This window comes from Nothobranchius furzeri, chromosome 16 (assembly GCF_043380555.1).
Source record: "Nothobranchius furzeri strain GRZ-AD chromosome 16, NfurGRZ-RIMD1, whole genome shotgun sequence".
Classification (NCBI taxonomy): Eukaryota; Metazoa; Chordata; class Actinopteri; order Cyprinodontiformes; family Nothobranchiidae; genus Nothobranchius; species Nothobranchius furzeri.
Genome location: NC_091756.1, coordinates 55,771,341 through 55,791,724, shown reverse-complemented (window position 1 = coordinate 55,791,724; position 20,384 = coordinate 55,771,341). Strand labels below are relative to the sequence as shown.

At 40.4% G+C, this 20,384-nt stretch overlaps 2 protein-coding genes and 1 long non-coding RNA gene across 9 annotated transcripts in view; 1 reads left to right on the top strand and 2 right to left on the bottom strand.

Annotated features, from left to right (window-relative positions):
• Positions 1-256: 256 nt before the first annotated feature.
• Positions 257-2,768, bottom strand: LOC129166602 (uncharacterized). Its single transcript, XR_011516865.1, has 4 exons — positions 2,592-2,768; positions 1,892-2,002; positions 472-579; positions 257-391 (listed from the first exon to the last, which is right to left on the bottom strand). It is a non-coding gene; the product is annotated as an uncharacterized lncRNA (long non-coding RNA).
• A 3,711-nt stretch (positions 2,769-6,479) lies between these two features.
• Positions 6,480-19,897, bottom strand: LOC107394988 (uncharacterized). Of its 7 annotated transcripts, XM_070545848.1 has the most exons (13): positions 19,697-19,896; positions 18,588-18,707; positions 18,429-18,474; positions 18,258-18,338; positions 18,114-18,194; positions 17,299-17,359; positions 17,135-17,185; positions 17,022-17,066; positions 16,876-16,940; positions 16,585-16,697; positions 8,529-8,682; positions 8,305-8,415; positions 6,480-8,168 (listed from the first exon to the last, which is right to left on the bottom strand). In XM_070545848.1, the coding sequence occupies exons 1-11, from the start codon at positions 19,746-19,748 to the stop codon at positions 8,567-8,569; spliced, it is 831 nt and encodes a 276-aa protein (XP_070401949.1). In that variant the 5' UTR covers positions 19,749-19,896; the 3' UTR covers positions 6,480-8,168; positions 8,305-8,415; positions 8,529-8,566. The 7 variants fall into 7 exon arrangements, with proteins under 7 accessions (XP_070401949.1, XP_070401946.1, XP_070401950.1 ...); XM_070545845.1 differs by having other exon boundaries at positions 18,114-18,338; positions 19,697-19,897; XM_070545849.1 differs by lacking the exon at positions 18,114-18,194 and having other exon boundaries at positions 19,697-19,895.
• A 3-nt stretch (positions 19,898-19,900) lies between these two features.
• The window catches only part of lonp1 (lon peptidase 1, mitochondrial), a 37,125-nt gene continuing 36,641 nt past the window's right edge, over positions 19,901-20,384 (top strand). Inside the window, exon 1 of the mRNA XM_054749582.2 lies at positions 19,901-20,384. This exon is cut by the window's right edge and continues 3,947 nt beyond it. The gene's annotated coding sequence lies outside the window, so the exon portion shown is untranslated.

Sequence of the window (20,384 nt, the reverse complement as noted above, 5' to 3'; positions counted from 1 at the left end):
GAGAATCACACACAGATAAGGTGAGCGATGATATAAATGTCTTTATTATGAAGGAAAACAAAGAAATCAAAGAATAGTAAATAAGAGCGCTGATCCAAAGGGACAGGAAAACAGGACGACTCCGACTATAAGGAAAAACACAATGGTGTGAGTGGCAGAAACCGAGAACCAGGAAAGTATAAGATAAGAGGAGCAGGCTTACTGAATTGAGCAGGGTACGAGCTGGAGGGAGAGGCAAGTCAGGCTGATGCAGGGTGGAGGTTGTCGAAGGAGAAGGGTTGGATCCAGGAAGGCAGGTGAGTGGTGGAGAGCGAAGGCCAGAGAACCGAACAACGCCGAGATGAAAAAAAAAAAAAAAAACACACCTCAGGCAGGCGGAGAGTATCCAGGACTGGGGCAGACAAAAATGCAGATCAGGTTAGAACAGACAAAACTAATTTTCAGGTATCTCTGATTTAGGACAGGATCTACCCAACAATTGAGTATCAACCGGCGTTGAGGTGTGGGAGCGCTGTTCCTTAAATCCTCTGGCCAAGCTGGAGTTAATTGGCTTCAGCTGCAGCTCCCCAACACACTCACCTGCAAACAATGAAGGACAAACCACAGCAGAAGACAGCAGAACCATGACATAAATAAGTAAATAAATAAATAAACTAGAAATACCCTGAAGAAATTTTAAAAAGGGACCTGCCCGCGGGCACAAGATAGTGGTCATGTATTATAGAAGCCCAAAATCATGATTTTCAGGTGACATTGGGGTAATCACCCAAATATCATGATATACAATACTTCCCACGGCCGAGCCGGTCGTTTTGATGTATCATGTGTGGGGGTGCACACAGAGGCTTCTAGTGAGCTTTCAAGCCTCAACAAGGCCCCTTCCTGTCTCTAAAGCCAGGCGGACACTGAAAGTGTGTTTGTGGCAAGCATGTGTCATGTCTCTGTGATGGCAAATAGAGGGCAAGCTGCACTGGCTTTTGGGGGAGCATATCAGCTTCTAAGACAGCCGGGCTCCCCTTAGCTCCCCTATAATTTGAAACTCGGTTATAAGTAAAGGTCTAAATTATTAGCTCATGTGTTTCTAGCCCAGTTTGGGCGGCGTTGAAGTGCCCCTAGATTGAAACCAGGGACGAAATTTTGATTTCAGAAGTGGGGGGGACACAGCAGGCTTGTGCGGATTTGGGGTGGGGGTGTTATGTAAAGACCCTTTGACACGTCACATGCCCATCTCAATAATTTTTCCATCCTCAATATATATATATATATATATATATATATATATATATATATATATATATATATATATATATATATATATCAAAGTTAAAAAATGTACAACTCTATTATCATTAATATTTATTATCATTATTGAAGTGCAGTTTTGGCTGTTGACAATGGATAGGCCATTGTATTTATTGTTTTGGGTCTTTTTTTATTGTTTTTGGTGCAACATTTTCTAACAGGGAGTGAGATTCTTTTTTTTATTTAATTTTTGTTTGTTATTTTTATTCATTTAGAAGTTCTGGTTCTGGACATTTCAATGTTAAATGAAGGTTTATTTGTTGCATTTTAAAGGGTGTACTTGCATTATTATGATATATTAACATTATATTAGTGGTTATTTTGGTCTAGATAATGTTGACAATGATATCGTTTATCATCAACAATTTGTTGGACAAAATATCGTCCAGCAAAATTTGTTACTTTCCCAGGCCTAGTCAAAAGTATAAAAAGTATTTATACATAAACGGTCCCTCCTGAGATCTGGCCATTATTTCATTTGCTGTGTTAGAGGACATGCTGAACTAATGTTTTACACATGATCATCACCCTAACATTTGTCACAATGATCAATTTTATGTCTATCGTATCTTCATTATTTCAACCTCACCTGTGAGCCTCCAGCCTCTGCTCCATCTCCTCCAGGCTCTCGTCCTCCATCTCCTACAGCCTCTCCTGCTGTACCTTCACCGGTCTCTCCTCCTGCATCTCTGTCAGTCACCTGAAAAAAAGATGCATGAACTATAAACAGTGGGAGATTTTGGAATGGAACAAACAGAAATATTTACAGGATGGTTCTAGTATGATTCACAATTATTATTAATATAATGTGTAAATTATTCATTACCAATTTGAGTGTATAAAAACATATTAAATATGTTTTTTCCCTTAAAAGTGTTTAAACAGTTGTTGCATTTCAACACACAAAAAATAAATGGAAAAAATAAGATAAATCTAATGAAAAGAGTACATCTTTGACATTAAGCTTAAAAAAATCTGTTGACGATGATGATACTGTTCATTTTTCAGAGCTTTTTAATGTGAACATATACATTGCAATAGATAAGTTTACAATAAAGTTAAATGATAAAAGTTTTGAAGTTACACTTCTACTACTACTAGTAATAATAATCATGATGATAATAGTAATAATAATAATAAATAATAATAATTATAATAATACGAATAAATTGTGTCTGAGGAGTCAGTTATGTGGAGGAGATTAGTTTGTAAAAGTTAGTTTTGAGTATGTTTGTGAAGGAGGAGGTGAGTCTGAGCTTAATGCAGCGGTGTCACATGTTCCAACTTACGTTTTGACTTTGAAAGAAGTCTCTTATATCCACTTTCGTTTCTTGACATGCTGCCGCCTGGCTGTGCATAACTACCAAAGACTCACAAATGAACACTTATTCAAATGTTATATAATGGAAGCTGAGCTGAGCTCTGATATTACACAGCGTCTAGTTGACGATGTGACTCAGTACCGGTGTTCCCTAGCGGCTCCAAACTAGCAAAACAACGTGAGCACGTTCTGTTTACAACTTGGAGTGACAGCAGCAACAGCCAATAATACGTTAGCAAGTATCAGCAGAGCCAATAGATTAGCTTTTGGGCGGGTCTAATAGGAAACCGGTTTCCGTTTCGGTCCTAGTGCTCAATCAAATCCATTTAATGGAGCGTAATATTGTTTTTGGACGGAAAAAAGTGAAGGGGACCGAAACTGCCTTTTGAAAAAGTGGGGGGGACATGTCCCACCCGTCCCCCCCCCAAAATTACGTCCCAGATTGAAACCTAGCTCCCCTTAAAGTGCATGAAGTTAAAATGATGACACATGGTTATAGTTGAGCTCTAACCCTAACCCCTAAGTATACGATTGGACTATTAATCTAAATGATAAGTAAGCCTAAATTATAAGTAAGCCTAAATTATAAGGAAGTCTAAATTATAAGGAAGTCTAAATTATAAGGAAGTCTAAATTATAAGGAAAATCTAAATTAAGAGTCATAAAAGATTTTCTGTCCCTTCTTGCAAATAAACCATCTTTGTCACATTGTTTGGGTTCAGTTACTCGCATTTCTCTCATTAAATGCTGTTGGTCCTTCAGATTCTTGAAACTCTTCTTTGCTTCTTCAAACTCTATTTCCTGTTCCAGAGCCTGCCTCGTCAGCTCTACATTTCCAGATCAAGCTGATTTGATTCTTCCTTTTTTTCCTCAAATGCCTCTTGGAAACGACTGTATATTTCTGCAGTCTCCTTTTCAGATTCTATCTTCTGTGTTTCAAAGTCAATCATTTCCTCCTGAAACATTTTCCAATCTAGATTCAGATCTTCTAATCCCTTCTCCAGATCTTTTTGTTTCTCATGTAAACTAAGTTTTTCTGTTTTCATCAGTTCAGCAAACTGATTCTTTTCCTCCTGCAGACTCTGTTTCATCAGCTCTAAATGTTCCCTTTCATCCTGGAGAGTCTGATACCTTTCCAGATAAAGCTGATGTGATTCTTTCTCTTTTTCCTCAAATTCTGCCATCTGTTGCATCAGACTTTCCTTCTCGACATGTAAAATGTCGAACCACTCTTGGAGACGACTGTATATTTCTGCATTCTCCTTTTCAGATTCTGTCTTCTGTGTTTCAAACTGAATCACTTCCTTCTGAAACATTTTCCTAACAAGAATCTGATCTTCTAATACCTTCTCCAGATCTTTTTGTCTCTCATGTAAACTAAGATTTTCTGTTGCAATCATTTTTTCCAACTCCAATTTTTCTTCCTCCAGGCTGTGTTTCTTCATTTCTAAACTATCTCTCTCCTCCTGGAGACCCCGCTGGATGTCTCGTAAAGTCTGATAAGACTCTTTCTCCATCTCTTCAAATGTATTCCTCTGATTTTCCAGACTTTCCAGTCCAGCGTCTAAATATATAAGCCCATGTTGGAGATAATTGTACATTTCACTTATCTCCTCTTCAGATTTAGCATGGGGAAGTTCAAAACTCATCATTCGTTCCTGCAGAAATTCAGTCTGAGCAGGAGGACTTTCTACCTCGTCCTCCGCAGCTGTTTCTGTATCATTTATGTTGGAGGTTTCTTTTTGATTTGCTTCTTCAAACTCTGTTTCCTGTTCCAGAGCCTGCCTCATCAGCTCTAAGCTTTCTCTCTCGTCTTTCAGAGTCTGAAGGACTGAATTCATTTCATGAGGTGAATCTTCCTTTTTCTGCTGAAAGTGAATCATCTCTTCACTCAGACTCTTCCTATCAAGAATCAGATCTTCTAATCCCTTCTTCAAAACCATTTGTTTCTCATGTAAACTAAGTTTTTCTGTTGCAATCAGTTCAACAAACTGATTCTTTTCCTCCTGCAGACTCTGTTTCATCAGCTCTAAATGTTCCCTTTCATCCTGGAGAGTCTGATATTCCATAATAAGCTGATTTGATTCTTTCTGTTTTTCCTCAAATTCTGCCATCTGTTGCATCAGACTTTCCTTCTTGACATGTAAAATGTCGAACCCCTCTTGGAGACGACTGTATATTTCTGCATTCTCCTTTTCAGATTCTGTCTTCTGTGTTTCAAAGTGAATCACTTCCTTCTGAAACATTTTCCTGTCGAGAATCAGGTCTTCTAATCCCTCCTGCAAATTGTTCTGACCGTTTTTTAGACGAAGTCTTTCTGCTTTTATCAGTTCAAGAAAGTGAATATTTTCCTCTCGCAGCTCCTGATTCATCCGTTCTCTCTCTTTTTGCAGGAGTTCCTTATTATTCTGATCCAATTTGTTCTGAACTTCCACAAATTTGAGTTTCTGCTGCTCCAGGCTTTGTTTCTCCAAGTCTAACCATGTGCAGCCTTCCTTGAGAATGCTGTATATTTCTTCATGCTCATTTTCTGTTTCAGCCTTTGCTTTGTCAAAGTTCAACTGATCTTCCTGCAGGGCTTTTGTCTGGAGAATTAAATCTTGAATGCCTTTCTGTAAATGATTTTGACTTTCAGTTAACTTTAGCTTTACTATTTGAAGCTTATTTTTAAAATCCATCTTCTCTTCCTCCAGATTTTGCCAAATAAGTTGTAGATTTTCTTTCTCTTCTTGCAGAATCTGTCGAGCATTTTCAGTCTCCAGCTCTGAGCTAGATTTCCGCTGTTCGAACTCGTCTCTCTCAGCCTGCAAAGCCTGTCTCAGTTCTTCAAGTTTGTTTTCTGATAATTTCTTTGATTCATCAAAATCGAATTTCTCTTTCTCCAGATCTCTTTTCATCTGGTTTATTTCTTCAATCGCGTTTGCTTTGCTGTCTTGCAGCGATTTCCAAAGCTTTTCCGTTTCAGATTTTTTCGTAATCAAATCTTCTAGAAATTCCTGATTTGATGTTTTAACTTCTTCAATCTGCTTCCATTCTTTTTGAATTTCTGTCTTAGCTGTGTCCAAATCTTTGCTTTCCTGCTCAAGCCTCCGTTTCTTTTCTTCTAGACGTTGATTTTCGCCATCCAAATCATCTTTCTCTCTCTGGAAAATGATTTTAAGCTCATCCTTGAAGTCGTTAAATTTTTTCAGAACTTTAACAAAATCCTGCTTATCATTGAAGAGAATCTGTTTTTCAGTTTCTACAGACCTTAATTCGTCCAGTGGATTCTTGCGACTCTCTTGTAAATCCATATGATTTAAGTTGATAGCTTCAGCAGTCATTTCTGCTAGTAGCTAGTTCCTGTCTGGGTGATAACTTTTGGCTTCTGACCTGTTGAGTAGCATGATGATGTCATAAAGGCTCTGTCGGTCTGGACTGTACCTGTCACTACGCATGCGTGGTACCAGAAACCCGATCGGTTCCACGCATGCGCGAAAGGCGTTTACTTCCACTCGAAGCATTTTACGATAGTTACGGGGTCAGAGTATCTGTTAAGATGTTAAAAATAATAAGTATCTATTAAAATGTTTGCAATATTGAAACATTTCAATATAATGTAGATAAAAATGAAAAAAAAAAAAAAAAACGTCGGACCGTACAGATCGGGTCTACCTGATCCGTACCGCGCATGTGCAGATGTTCTAGTCTTCTTGTGATCCGTTCACTGGCAGTTTACTCCGCAGTGTACCAGGATACTGCCACTTGCTGACCGAGCGAATTAGCCCGATTGTAAACTGAATTTGCGTTGTTACAAATCGTGTTTTTATATGCGTGTTAAATTTGACTTAGTGTGTTTATGCTTGTATGTGGGGAGATGATTGATTGGAATTATTTTGATGTTCTGTTGATAATGTCCACTGTAAATTGTCAGTAAACACTGGCTGATTAGTCTTCAGGTAACCTATTACATGTTTGTTTGTTTTTCTCCACACAATAGGTTATATTTTCATTTAAAAGCTGAAAATGTGTCATTGTGATACAGCAGATATTCTTAATTTGCACTACATGTCCTATGAATGTTTTCCAATATGAAATGTAATATATTCTTGCACAAAAGTCAATTTGGCTCATCACCTAAAATTTGTTTACTTTCTACTTTTGTGTTAGAATTCTTAGTTTGCCACTTTGTCTTGAAATAACTTAATTCTTTGTAATACCATAGTGATCATTTTCACAATGTTGCAAAATTAATGTTGTAAAATAGTTTCTCATGGTATTCATAGGTTCAACATTTGTTAAATACAGATTTAACTACACTCATGTTTATATCCATATAAAATAACACAGGACCACTTTATAATTTCCACAGGTTTACTGTAATAATGCGGAACACAAACAACAGATTACAAGAGCATGAACGACAGAAAAAGGATTGAGAGGATGGTTACAACCCAGATTATTTGAATAAGGAGACACATATTGATGGAAATAAAAAGCTTTTTATTTTCAGCATTTCCTTTCTGGCAGTGTGGTACTCTGAGGACCAGGTACAAGCCCAACAGATTCACTTTCTCAAACAGAGCATTACAGTTTTTGCTATAGTACTCCAAGAAGAATGATCAAAAACTCTCACAAAGAAAAACAGGCATCAAAACACAAACCAAGATGTGGGAGAACCACTGATGGGGAACCTGGTCACTACACCCAGGGTGGTGTGTGTGTGTTCTTGTACATACTACATACTGAGGACCATTTTGACCATTTTCCCTACAAAGTGAGGACATTTTTTGGTCCTCACTTTTTTTTAGAAGCATACCAGAAGCTTACTATACCAGTTAGAGGCATAGTGTGAATGAAGTTTTAGTTAAGGTTAGGGTTAGGAAAAGATCAGCGTTGGTTATGGTTACCAAGGCGGACTGTCGGACGCGGAAAAACATGGCGGACCGGCACGGCAGAGGTTCGTAAATACAGACATTTGTATGATTCAGCTCTCAAAGATCACCGTGATCAACATGTTGTTAATAATTCTTGGAGAGAAATAGCTCGCACTGTCGGAAAAGACGAGGACGCTGTTAAAAATGCTGAAATGTCATGTTGTAAACAGTAATTTCTACTTCTACTGTGGTGTAGTGTTGGATGCATGCTGTAGAGCTCCATGCTGCCCCGTTCAGTTTGGGAGAATATTGGCTCACCGCAGAGACGAGCCGCACAAACCATAAACACTGCGAGTTGTGAAGCGCGTTCCAGCCGCGAGCCGCATCACCGCGCGGAAAGTGAATGCGTCAAGCATAAACCAAGGGTTGGGGTATGGGTTAGGCATGGTGAAATCACAAAAATGAATGGAAGTCAATGGAGGGTCCTCACTATGATAGAAATACAGACGTGTGTGTGCGTGCATGTGTGTGAGTGTGTGCGTGCGTGTGGTTGTGTGTGGAGATGGGGGCGGCGACAGAGCGGACACATTAATTGTTCATTTGGCTGCAAACGTGGCTGCAGTAGCCTGGGAGCATCTCCTCCGGGTAAAGTGCCCTTAGTTCTCCTCTTTTTCCTCTGCCAACATATCCTGTAAAAATAATAAATAAAAAAAATCAACCAGAGAAGAATAGGCTCCAAGTGGTATGGTTTTCATTTTGTCATGCATCATTGAGATTTTTATTGTATGTAATGACAACAATATAAGATTATTGAGTGTTGCAAACCTCCGGGGCAGTGTTTGTATTGGTCTCCACATTGAAGGCAGATCTCAATAGAGTACATGTTAAAGTACTGTTCTCTGTACTTTTCTGAGAACCTGCTCCATGTGCAAACACCTGTGGAAAGCAGACGTATAAAACCAAAATGACATTTACATGCTGTCAGTGAAAAACGTGACAACAGCAACAATAACTGTATATATAATTTCATTATTTAGTGAAGTCCTCACTGTGAAGCCACTTGAAGTGTGCTCGTCTTCTGAAACATTCAGTAGACACAAGGTCTCTGAGCATGGAGCACACCAGAGCCAGTTTGAAGATCGCTGTATCCCCTTCGTGAAGAACAACCTCTTCCAATATGTTCATGAGGACACGTTCTGGTAACTGTACAATTTATGTCAGGTGACAATAGTGAAAATACAAAATTTGTCCATAAAGTTTCAGAAATATGAGGACTGAAAACACATTACATTGAGTAGTGTTTCATAACTATTACTTCATTCTACTACTGAATAATGTCTCTGAAGGAGCTGCCTGTGACTATAACTACTAATTCAGTTATATCAACGGATTAAAGAAACAGGAAAATAAATAGATTACCTCCAGTATAAGACACCTGTCGGCCTCAGCCTTTAACAGAAAACATGATTACAGTATCACATTAGGCCAGGGGTCGGCAACCTGTTCCCATCAAAGAGCCATTATTACCCATTTCCCACAGGAAAGAAAACACTGGGAGCCACAGCAGCCGCGGTGTTGTGGGCGGGGCCTACCCTCAGACAGCAGCCAGTACCGGTCGCTCGTGTACGTCAAAGTTATCTTTCATAAAAAGATAATCAATAAAACGATTTATATAACATGGATCCAGAAGTTGTAGCCCGTCTCTGCCTACAACATTTAGATATTTTTCACCCTGTTGGTGGTTTTACTGAGCAGGTGCCACTTTTGTCATACGTTTCTTTTTAAAACATGTTTAGACTGTTCAGAATACAAATCCAGGCTCTGTCACGTTTGATTGTTGTTATTAAACTTTGTAGGTGGGGAAGGTCAGAAAAGGATCCGATCAATTTGTTTTTCCCTCATTTACAGTGACGGAGATAACAGCGTAGTGCGCCTGGCTCTGGTGTTAATCAAGTTTAATTTAATCTGTAACTACAGGGGTCCAACAAAGAATGGCCACGCATCATACTGATGTCTTCGGATGTTTATTTGCTCTCTCTCTCTCTCTCTCTCTCTCTCTTATTATCTTCAGACACCTTGAAAACGTGTGCGCCTCTTGGACCACATGCAGAATGACATTAACGTCGAGGCTGTAGACACATCTGTAGCTATGTATCCATGCTATGGTTGCTATGGTAGCGCTGTCAAACAAACTCTGATCATGTGACCATTACAAACTCTACCTCATACAAACTTTACAGCACGTTACATATTTAACAAACCCATATTTTTTAATCACATATTTTAGACATGTTTTTAAATCAATGTTACACTTTTATCATCTTATCTAGTAATTAAATGAACCAAATTAAGCATCTCTCTATCACAGAAACATTTGAAATAAACAACTTTATTTTAACTGTCTCAGGGACAGTTACACTCCCACCAAATTACTAAGATTTATGAACTGTTAATAATTTGAATAAATCTAGAAATTTTCAGAACCAAACATTTGTGACAATCTTGCAAGTCAAGTCTAACACTTTAACCATCCCATATACATTTACAGAAGTTCCACTGGAACATTCTAATTACTCTCTATTAGGACCACTAATTTATGTATAGGGCGTTCAAGAGTGGATGGTGCTGAATCCTAGCAACTACATTTACTGCTGTATGCCATTTTGAGAACCTTTTGAGTCTCTCCAAGAAGTTCCTGTCCTCTACTACCTTTGTACGTAGTATTTGTGTCGTTTTGACCTCTGGATCACCTACCAGAAGGTCTGGAGTTGAGTCTGGTGTGACAAACCCTCTTTCCCATAGGAAATGAGGTCCAGTGAACCATTTTGAACTGATCAGTTCTGCCACTGTGAGGCCTCTGGAAGCGTGATCTGCTGGATTTTGATTGGTGTCAACATAGTGCCACTGTGCTGGATCAGTTGCTTCTCTGATTCTTTGCACTCTATTAGCAACAAAAACATGAAATCTGTGGGCTTCGTTGTTAATGTAGCCCAAAACCACCCGTGAATCAGACCAGAAATACTCTTGATCAATTTTGAGCTCCAGTTCCTCTTTTAGCATTCTGCTGACTGCTGCAGACACCACTGCTGCTGTTAATTCCAGCCTTGGTATGGTTACAACTCTCGTGGGTGCAACTCTTGCTTTGCCTATGACTAAGGAGCAATGCACTTTGTCTTCACTCATCACCCGGACATATGAGCACTGACCATACCCGCGATTGCTCGCATCTGAAAAGTGGTGGAGTTCTATTCTTTGGACTTTTCCAAGGTTTTCAGGTATAAAGCATCTTGGGATTTGGAGTTGCTGCAGGTTCTTCAGATCAGTGACCCAACTCTCCCATTGTGGCTTCAATTCACTAGGCAGTGGCTCATCCCATCCAATGTTCTTTAGACACATTTCCTGTAGAATTTTCTTTCCTATTAGAAGGAAAGGAGCCAAGAAGCCTAATGGGTCAAACACAGAGGCGATAATGGAAAGAATTCCCCGTCGTGATACTGGTTTCTCCTCCAGGGCAACTTTAAAGGAGAAGGTGTCACAGCTTACACTCCACCTTACTCCCAACACAGTTTGAACTGGGAGTTCATGATGACTGATGTCCACATCCTGGGCTCCACTAGCTCGTTCACTATCTGGAATTGACTCCAGGACTTCTCTGTTGTTGGATATGAACTTGTGAAGCCGTAATCTTGCCTTCGCACACACCTTCCGCACATCTCTCACTAGTTCAATGGCTGCATTCACAGTTTTTACACTGACTAGCCCATCATCAACATAGAAGCTACTTCTGATGAAGTTGGCTGCTGTTGGATGTTCCCTTTCATTTTGGCTCGCAAGATACTTCATTGCATAATTTGCGCAGCCTGGTGAGGATGCTGCCCCGAAAAGATGGACTTTCATGCGAAATTCTTTTGGCTCTGTGTTTGTTTCACCGTTTTCCCACCACAGGAATCGCAAGTAATTTCTGTCTTCTCTGTTTACATGAAATCTGTGAAACATCTTCTCTACATCACAGATTATTGCAATAGGGTGTTGGCGAAATCTGCAGAGGACTCCAGTCAAACTGTTGATGAGGTCAGGTCCGGTCAAGAGGTGATCATTCAGAGCTGTGCCACTGTACTTTGCAGAGCAGTCAAACACAACCCTGATTTTTTCTGGTTTTCTTGGGTGATAGATGCCTTGATGTGGAATGTACCACGTATTTCCTTCTCTGGGATCATCTTCAGCTCTTTCAGCATCACCTTCCTTGAAGACATTGTCCATGAACCTTACATAATCGTCCTTAAATTTGGGGTTTTTCTCAAACTTCCCTTTCAGGTGCTTAAGTCGCACCCGAGCCAGACGCTTATTTTCTGGCAGCTGAGGGCGTGCCTTAAAGGGAAGTGGCATCTCTAGGTGCCCGTCAGCATTCTGGTGTATTTCCTCATTTAGCAGATGCATGAACTGTATGTCATCTTGTGATATGCTCTTTTCTCCAGGAGCTGTGTCTTTGAAATCTGACTCAAGTACTCTGATGATGGTGGCTGGTGTCAGAGGTGGAAGCTCCTTAACAGATAAGCGATGGCACAGGCCTGTCACTTCTGTTGATGTTGCCATTTTTTGTGAACTGCCAACAATGCTCCAGCCCAGGTCTGTCTTGATTGCATATGGCTCTTCGTCACCTCCCGCGATTACTTGCCGTGGTGCCAGTGCTCTAGAACAGTCGTAGCCTATTAACAGCCCGACCTTGCAATCCATTAACTCGGGCATCTCCTGTGCTATTCTGATTAGATGTTTCCATCTCTTGGCAGTTTCAGAGGTGGGAATGTGTGAACGTTCAAGTGGGATGAAGTCTCTGGTATAGGCAAGTGGCAAGTTGATAAAGCCTTTGGAGTAAAACCCTCTAACTCTGAGCCCACTAACCCTGTCGCTCTGAACAATGGAATCTCTTCCCATCATAGTGGTTAGCTTTAACTTCACTGGCTCTAAACTCATCCCCATCTCCTCACACACCTCTTGATCTACAAAAGTGTTGCTACTCTGCGTATCTAATAAAGCATACACTAAGGTCTCTCTCTCTGGAGTGGTGGTTGAAGAAACCCACACAGGGACTATCATGGATGTGCTCCCACCATCTCCTTTGTCCATGCAGCAAGAAAGTGCAGATATGTTTTCTTCTGCCTGCATTCTATGTGATAACGTGTTCACTGCAGTTGTTGGACGGTCTTCATGAAGAGCTGTTGGATGATGTTTTTTACAAACCTCACAAGTCGCCTTGCGCTTACAGTCTTTTGAATTGTGTCCTCTTTTGAGACAGCCAAAACACAGGTTATTGTCAAGTATGAACTTTCTCTTGTTTTCCACATACATTTGAGCAAAGGTCTGGCATTTATGAATAGAATGGCTTTCTCCACAGCAAATACATGTGACTGAGTTTGATGGCAAAGCATGTGCTTTTCTTTCTATATCAGCCTCATTTGAATTGTTCTCCACTTTGCTGTATCCTGTGGTTGTTCTGTCTGATGCTTCCACACTTGTGATGTATGCATTAGCCTTTGGATGCTTTATGTCTCTAGCTTCAGTGTGTTTCAAGGCATTAAATGATGTTATGGGATTGCATGCAACTTCCGCTTCTTGTGTAACAAAGTCAGCAAATTGTTTGAAGCTTGGATATTCTTCTGTTTGCCGTAACTGCACCGTGACATGACGATTCCAACGAGAAGTCACCCAGTCAGGAAGTTTTCGGAGCAATTTTTGATTCTCTTCACAGTCATTTAACACCTGCAGTTCTTTGATGTATGGCATAGCATTGCTGCAGGCTGTCAGAAAATCACTGAATTGTCTCAGTTTAAGTGACTCTCTTGAACCAATCTTTGGCCAGTTGTTCAGTTTTTCCCTAAATGCACGCTGAATTACAAAGGGGTGACCATACCGAGCATTCAAAGCTTCCCAAGCTTGGTCATATGCTTGGTCATCTTTTCTGTAAAAGCTTCCCTCCAATACAGACTGTGCTTCTCCACTGATGTATTTGCGTAGGTAGAACAACCTGTCGGCTGGATTTGTGCATCGCCGTTCTATCAAAGCTTTGAAACTAGTGCTCCACTCTAAGAACTTAAGTGGGTCCCCTGAGAAGACTGGGGGTTCAGGTGCAGGAAGTCTGGTGAGGACCATTGTGTCATGCAATGCTTGCATTAACAATGACTCATTGTTATTGTTTGGTTGTTCATTGTTATTATTCTTGTAGGTTTGCTCTGGTACGATTTCTTCAGGAGCTAACGGAGGACAACTGACTACCTCACTGTGTGCACTTTTGACTTCTCCACAGACTTCACTTGAATCTGCTTGAGAATAAGCTTTTAGCTTTGCAGTTATTACCTGAAGATCTCGCTGATTTTCTAGTCTTTTAAGCTCTTGCCTTTGTGTAGCAATAGCCTCCTCCATTTCTATCTCGGCCTGCTTCGCAGCAAGCTGTGCAGCACACTCTGCCTTTTTTACATTGATGCTTTGCTGCTCCGATAAACAGCTTGAGCGGTGGCTACGTACTGAAGGTCGGGAGATTGTAGTCCCAAATATTGACTGAGCATATTCTCTGTCTAGCACCATGTGAAGTCTTGCATTTTCTGCCTTAGCATCAAACTCTTCTTGCCCCACTTCACTCATACGTACTTTAAGTATTCTCATCAAGTCCGCTGTTACTGCTGTGCAGGAATCAATTTTTCTTCTAGTCTCAGTAGAAGGGGCTGCCTGCGATCTTATATCTTCGTATGTATTTTTCACTTGTGACTCCAGCCCTTCGACAGTATCCATCATGTCAGCTAATTCCTGGTCAGAGCACTCTTCTTTAAGTTTGGAACGTGTAGCTTTAACTTGTTCTTTCCAGGTTTCATATAGTTTGATAAATTTACTCTCCTTCTGAGAAAACTCTTGTTGCTTAAGTTCTAACATTTTGGGTGTTAACTTTCGCTCCCTTGAGGATTTCCTGGGCTCTAGTCTTGAAGTATTAGTGGCAGGCTTCTGCTTTATTTCTATTTTAGCATGAATATCACCTATGAGTAACTCCAATTTCTCCCTTTCAACATCATCAGTCTGTAATTTCAATTGTTCATTCAATCTACTTAGCTCTTCCTTAAGGGAATACATTTGTTCTCAGAATTCTTCAATATGTGATTTTTCTGTGTTTACTGACATTGCACATGTTTCAGCAAACCTGCTGCATAACAAGTCGTTGCTATATGTATATGCGATCCTGGCAAACATATAATTCTCAATACAATCTGATTCTTGCAACAATTTTTCTTAACAACACCCCTTGTTAGTCTTCCTTTAAGTTGAACTCTTAAACATCATTAGAACACTTTAAACAACACCACTTGTAAATTAAAGGGGAACAGTTTGGCTATGACAGGCTGGTTACCTTTAGCTCAGTACCTTTCTCATACAAAATAAATTATTATATTAATAGACCTCTCCAAACTTTACTAACAGCTGTGGATATATCACAGCCCAACCTGACGTTGACTGCAGAGCCGTTATCTTTTCCTTGAAGACGGGGGATTATACAGTTTTTGCTGTGTGCAACGGCAGAGTTGCAGACGGTTGCAGAGCTGTAGTTTATGATGGTCAATGTCGCCCTCTATTGGTGAAGTCGTGGTCGTTGCCGTCCAAAGCGCCAATAATGATGTTTCCTCTTTCCGAGTTTGCAAGCCTCCTTTCCGCTGCGTTCTCGAACCACACACACTGCGCTGTCACGAACCTTTCTTCTTTTCTTCTTCTGAAACATTCACTGCTTCTTACGTTGAACTTCCAGGCACGTTGGCGGTACGTTTTCACTGTAACTACAGGGGTCCAACAAAGAATGGCCACGCATCATACTGATGTCTTCGGATGTTTATTTGCTCTCTCTCTCTCTCTCTCTCTCTCTCTCTCTTATTATCTTCAGACACCTTGAAAACGTGTGCGCCTCTTGGACCACATGCAGAATGACATTAACGTCGAGGCTGTAGACACATCTGTAGCTATGTATCCATGCTATGGTTGCTATGGTAGCGCTGTCAAACAAACTCTGATCATGTGACCATTACAAACTCTACCTCATACAAACTTTACAGCACGTTACATATTTAACAAACCCATATTTTTTAATCACATATTTTAGACATGTTTTTAAATCAATGTTACACTTTTATCATCTTATCTAGTAATTAAATGAACCAAATTAAGCATCTCTCTATCACAGAAACATTTGAAATAAACAACTTTATTTTAACTGTCTCAGGGACAGTTACATAATCTCTTTGCAACTATTTTCACAAGAAAACAGAACAGTTAAAAGCAGGGCTTGTGTTGACCGGACAGTTCCCGTATTTGACCGTTTATTTTGATGGAGAAAGAATAGAAAGAATTACCCCGACGCAAGCAGACAAACTGACATTTTATTCGTTTCGCACATCGCAGATGTAGCTAAATCACTCAAGAAAATACTCCCATCTGAACATCTGAGCTGGACACTGCTCAGCGCAGCTCACTGTCAGCGCGTACTACATAAGGTACACAGCGAGCTGAAGATGTGGAGAGGGGCTTGGAGCGCGTCGCAGAACCAGAGCGCATGCGGGAAGATTCCTCCGACTGAAGCGAGACTTGTCACTTAGAAAATGTTCCCTGATTATGAAACTTTGGCTGAGTAGTGCTTGTTCCTGTCTCCAATGTGGCGACACATCCAGGAGCCGTCTGAGGAGAAGCCCAGAATCTCATATCCTCTTCAGCTCAGAAAGCGCCTATGATTACGCTCAAGCATGACCCGTCAACCCGGTCTCACAGTAAGACCGGGTTGGAACTGTTCAGGTTTACGTAGACAATCTTTACATTTAGAATTGGCATACAAATGTAAAATTAATGCAGTAAAATATAAAGCATTTTATTTAAATATCCGTTCGTTATTTTACAAGCACAGAGAGCCGCATCAGATGGATGGAAGAGCCGCATGCGGCTCCAGAGCCGCGGGTTGCCGACCCCCGCATTAGACTGAAATGAAGATTACCACCATGTATGTAAATCTGCATTGTGATGAATAGTCTCAACATTGTGTGGTTCTGTCCTACAAATAGTTATCTGATTGTTGTCCTCTCTCACCGGTCTGATTAGACTTGGAGGAGGTTGCCTTTGGTACCCTGAAGACAGGCTGGAGAGTTCCCTGGAGGAGAAGGGATGCTTCTTCTGTCCAGAAGGCAAATCTTTGTCCATGCCTTTAGAAAACAACGCCAGTCTGAATGGACTCTAGTTGTGTACTGCTGCTTTCTTCAGTATGTTCAGTCTCAGGGTTTACAGTAAGCCCCTTTCACAAACATTTGTTTGACCTGATGTCTTGCCTGAACCAAAGCTGCAAATATGATGGTGCCAGTTTGTCTAAAGTGCCTGCCATACCCCTCAATGCCGAATCTCTCCATCAGCTGAATACACCACCACAGGCGAATTGCTGGCATTTCCTCCTGAAGACAAATATAATATAATGTTTATGAAGACTGGACACTGGCACAGATACTTTGGTGGTACTGTCTGAAAAAGCTTACCTCTGTGAAAGATGGTGGGGATGAGGTGCAGATGCAGAGAGCATACTGCAAAGTAAAATCAGTCTTTAACATGTTAAAATGTTATATTCAAGTAATGGCAAGTAAATTCTCACCATCAGCATAAAGGTGCCGCAGCAATTTCCCATGAACTGCTGGGGAAAGAACTGTAAAAAGAAAAATGTTTCATTAAATGAAGAGAGCTGACATGTACCTGCTAGTTTTTAATTGCATTATGATGCACCTGATGAGCTTTCAAACTTTTGCACTGAAAACATACCTCAAGGTCTCTTCCTGTTTTCTCCTTCCAGAATCCAGAGTCAATGAAGGCTGCGACTCTCCTGGCATTGTAGAGAACACACATAACACACCAATCAAATGTTTGCCATAAAACAAAAATAAATTCATGTTGTAGGGACGCAAAAATACTTTTTCAAACCGATACGATACAGATAATTGGATCCGAGTACTTGTTGATACCATGTACCAATGCTAATAATTCTACCACACAATGGAATGGAATGAATCGGAAGGCAGTTTTATTTTCTTCAGTGCTTGTTACAAATAATGGTGAATTAGATAAAAAAAACATATTAGTTAAAATGACCACAAAATTCAAAGTTCAAGTGATAAATAAACATTTTCTGTGAAAGTTTTGCAGTTTCCACATTTAAAGTATCAGTTCATAGTATCAGTTAACTAAACTATACAGATACGAGTTAATTAGAACAGTATTGGCCTGGATATCAGTATTGGTGCATCCCTATCATGAAGTAGCCTTAGAACGAGGCTGCTTCCCAAACCTTTAAGCCTAAGAACAAGGCTGCTTTTAGACGATCTTTCCAAAGAACACAAGAGGCCATTGAACAAGGCCAGAACAAATTTTCATTTTAGTGTCAACCCAAATGTGGTTCGGTAGAGATCATCTCCAAAACCATCAGGGCCAAGTGAGTCCAGAAACAGTATCTGTCTCTCAGCTACCAATATAGCCAGAAATAGACATGTTAGCATCATCCATGAAAACACGACATGTCAACCTCTGTTATTTTCTATCAGATGAAAAAACACAGAGCAAGAAAGATCAAGGGCACTCACACAGAGCAGATAATGGTCAGCTTCACCTGCCTGCCGACTCCAAGCAGGAAAAAGCAGGATGTCCTTGGACCTAAAGTTTTCCTACATGTATTGGTACAAATTAGTAAACATAAACATGCAGGAGTAAAACCAACAAAAACATACCGGCAAGCAACGCAGCAGGTTGACTTGTGGATCCCTCCAGGTGGCCACGACATAGAGGTCAGCAATGTGAACATCTTTTCCCTAAAGGAAACACACAAAACAGCTAAATCAATACACAACAACCATTGATGGCTATAACCAAAGAAAAGGTGTACCATTACGACAGATTACGTCTTTGTGCAGCTTCCCCCACAATCTTCAGACAAGCGTTCCCAATCTGAAAGAAATAGCAAAAAGCTGTAGAATCAGTTCCATTTACTATTCTTAAAATCTTGCATTTCATTATCTTTTCTCTGTAGTACATTAGACTAAGTAACAAGATGTACTTACAGTAGATTCCATGGACTGTTCCAAACCCAGGCTCCAAAAGTCTTCCCGAGTTAGGCAGATTTTGTCTTCCTTCACTAGGAGTTCTCCTGGAGGTCGGTTTTGGTCCAAGACATATTCCACCTAAATGAAGAAAATGGCAACGTAATGTATGGATAGTAACCTACACAGTGTCAATAAAGCCAAAGCTTGATCAGTTTAAATACTATTTTTCAAGTAAAAATATGCCCCAAACTAGTTAACCGTGGCTCCATGTCAAGTGGACTAAAGAAACAAAGGGGGAATAAATCAAATCGCTGGAGAAATGTTTATTTCCATTTATACAACGTTTACATTCAATACAGGGCGCCATTTTACATTGTTTATTTATTTTTGTATCAAGGCTGTAGCATAAAGATAGCCAGTTCTTACCACAATCCGTCTTTCAATCGCAAATATTGCAAAAAAGATTAATATATCCTCATTGTGAACGTTTAAGACAAATAGCAACACTTAAAACAACTTCCGAACTGGAAAAACTAATATCCGCGATAAACATCTGTTTAAGTACCGGAAGAGGTTATCTCTGCTTTCTGAATGTCCATATTGCTAGATATGCTGAGTTTTAGGGCGAAATCCCGGGGAATTTCGTCTAGAAATGCAATTACCCTAACCGTGCGCGATCCCGCGGTGGCTAATCAGTTTTTGGCAACGAGTCGATTTATGGCACAACACCGGCAGCACATGCACGCTTTGTTGTTTACAACCAAAACTTTCTTGAAGCTAAAGCTGAAATAATGGCCAAAGGAGGAGACGGCAGTGCTCAGGAGGACCTTTTTTATCCCTCAAAGAAGACAAAGTGGGAAGTACGGGCATCTTTTGGATATTTGAAGAATGCCGAGGGACAGTTTATAGAAGACGGCTATCCTGTTTGCAGCACGTGCAGAAAATGTGTCTGTGAAAGGCAGCTACGCTTCAAATCTCATGACACATCTGCTTGACCATCACCCACAACTCTACAGTCAACGCAAGGCAAGCTAACGTTAGCGTTTTAGCTAAAATGCGTGATCCGAGGATTTGGGTTGAGGGAGAATGCAACGAGTCGCTATATAAAGCAGCCGCAGCGCCGCTACCTGCATATAAACCGTGTCGCAGACACCCCCATGTTGAAATGACGCTATGCATTACGGGGCTCCCAGGGGCAGATAAGAGTTGGTCTCTCTCCGAGAATAATTATGAATGTAACAGTGATTACTGCCTGATGACATTTTCCCACATCTGCAAAGCTCACTGGAACACAAACCGAGGACAATATTTTCCTGATATAGGGTTTATTACTCAAGTAAGGGTAAAAAAGTATCTGATTAGATGGCTACTTGAGTACTGAGTATCATGGGTGATTCTGCAGGTTGAGTGCTTTGCAGTCTTCTTTCTGGTTTTATTGTATTTCTGGTACTTCTTGTTTTATTTTGTGCATTCACTTCCTGTCTCATTACAGGCAGCTTCACGACATGAGGCCCCTCACTAATCTGCCTCATGTCTTGCACCTGGGTCATGTCTAAAAGTTAGTTTAAATTTGTCCCTGAATGGAAACGTTATTTTATATGAAAAATATAAAATCAAAGTCGACTATGGGAGTGGCTTCAGAAATGACTTGTTTTGCCTTTTCTCCTAAGTGTTGTTTGGTCCATCTTTGTGGTTTAGGCTCATGATCTGACATGCTACAGGACCATGTGGAGACATTTTGGGCCAGCACACCCAAACGTTAGACCAGGTATGAAGAGTAAACTAAAAATACACCCAACATCCACACTTTATGCT

What these genes read in the sequence shown, in the direction of transcription:
- LOC107394988 (XM_070545845.1), bottom strand. Translation starts at nt 19,748, where the DNA reads ATGCATAGCGTCATTTCAACATGGGGGTGTCTGCGACACGGTTTATAT. An exon ending in GGGGGAAGCTGCACAAAGAC is followed by an intron (nt 18,339 to 18,428) that starts GTAATCTGTCGT and finishes TGTTTCCTTTAG; the next exon opens with GGAAAAGATGTTCACATTGC. An exon ending in AAACAGGAAGAGACCTTGAG is followed by an intron (nt 17,186 to 17,298) that starts GTATGTTTTCAG and finishes TTCTTTTTACAG; the next exon opens with TTCTTTCCCCAGCAGTTCAT.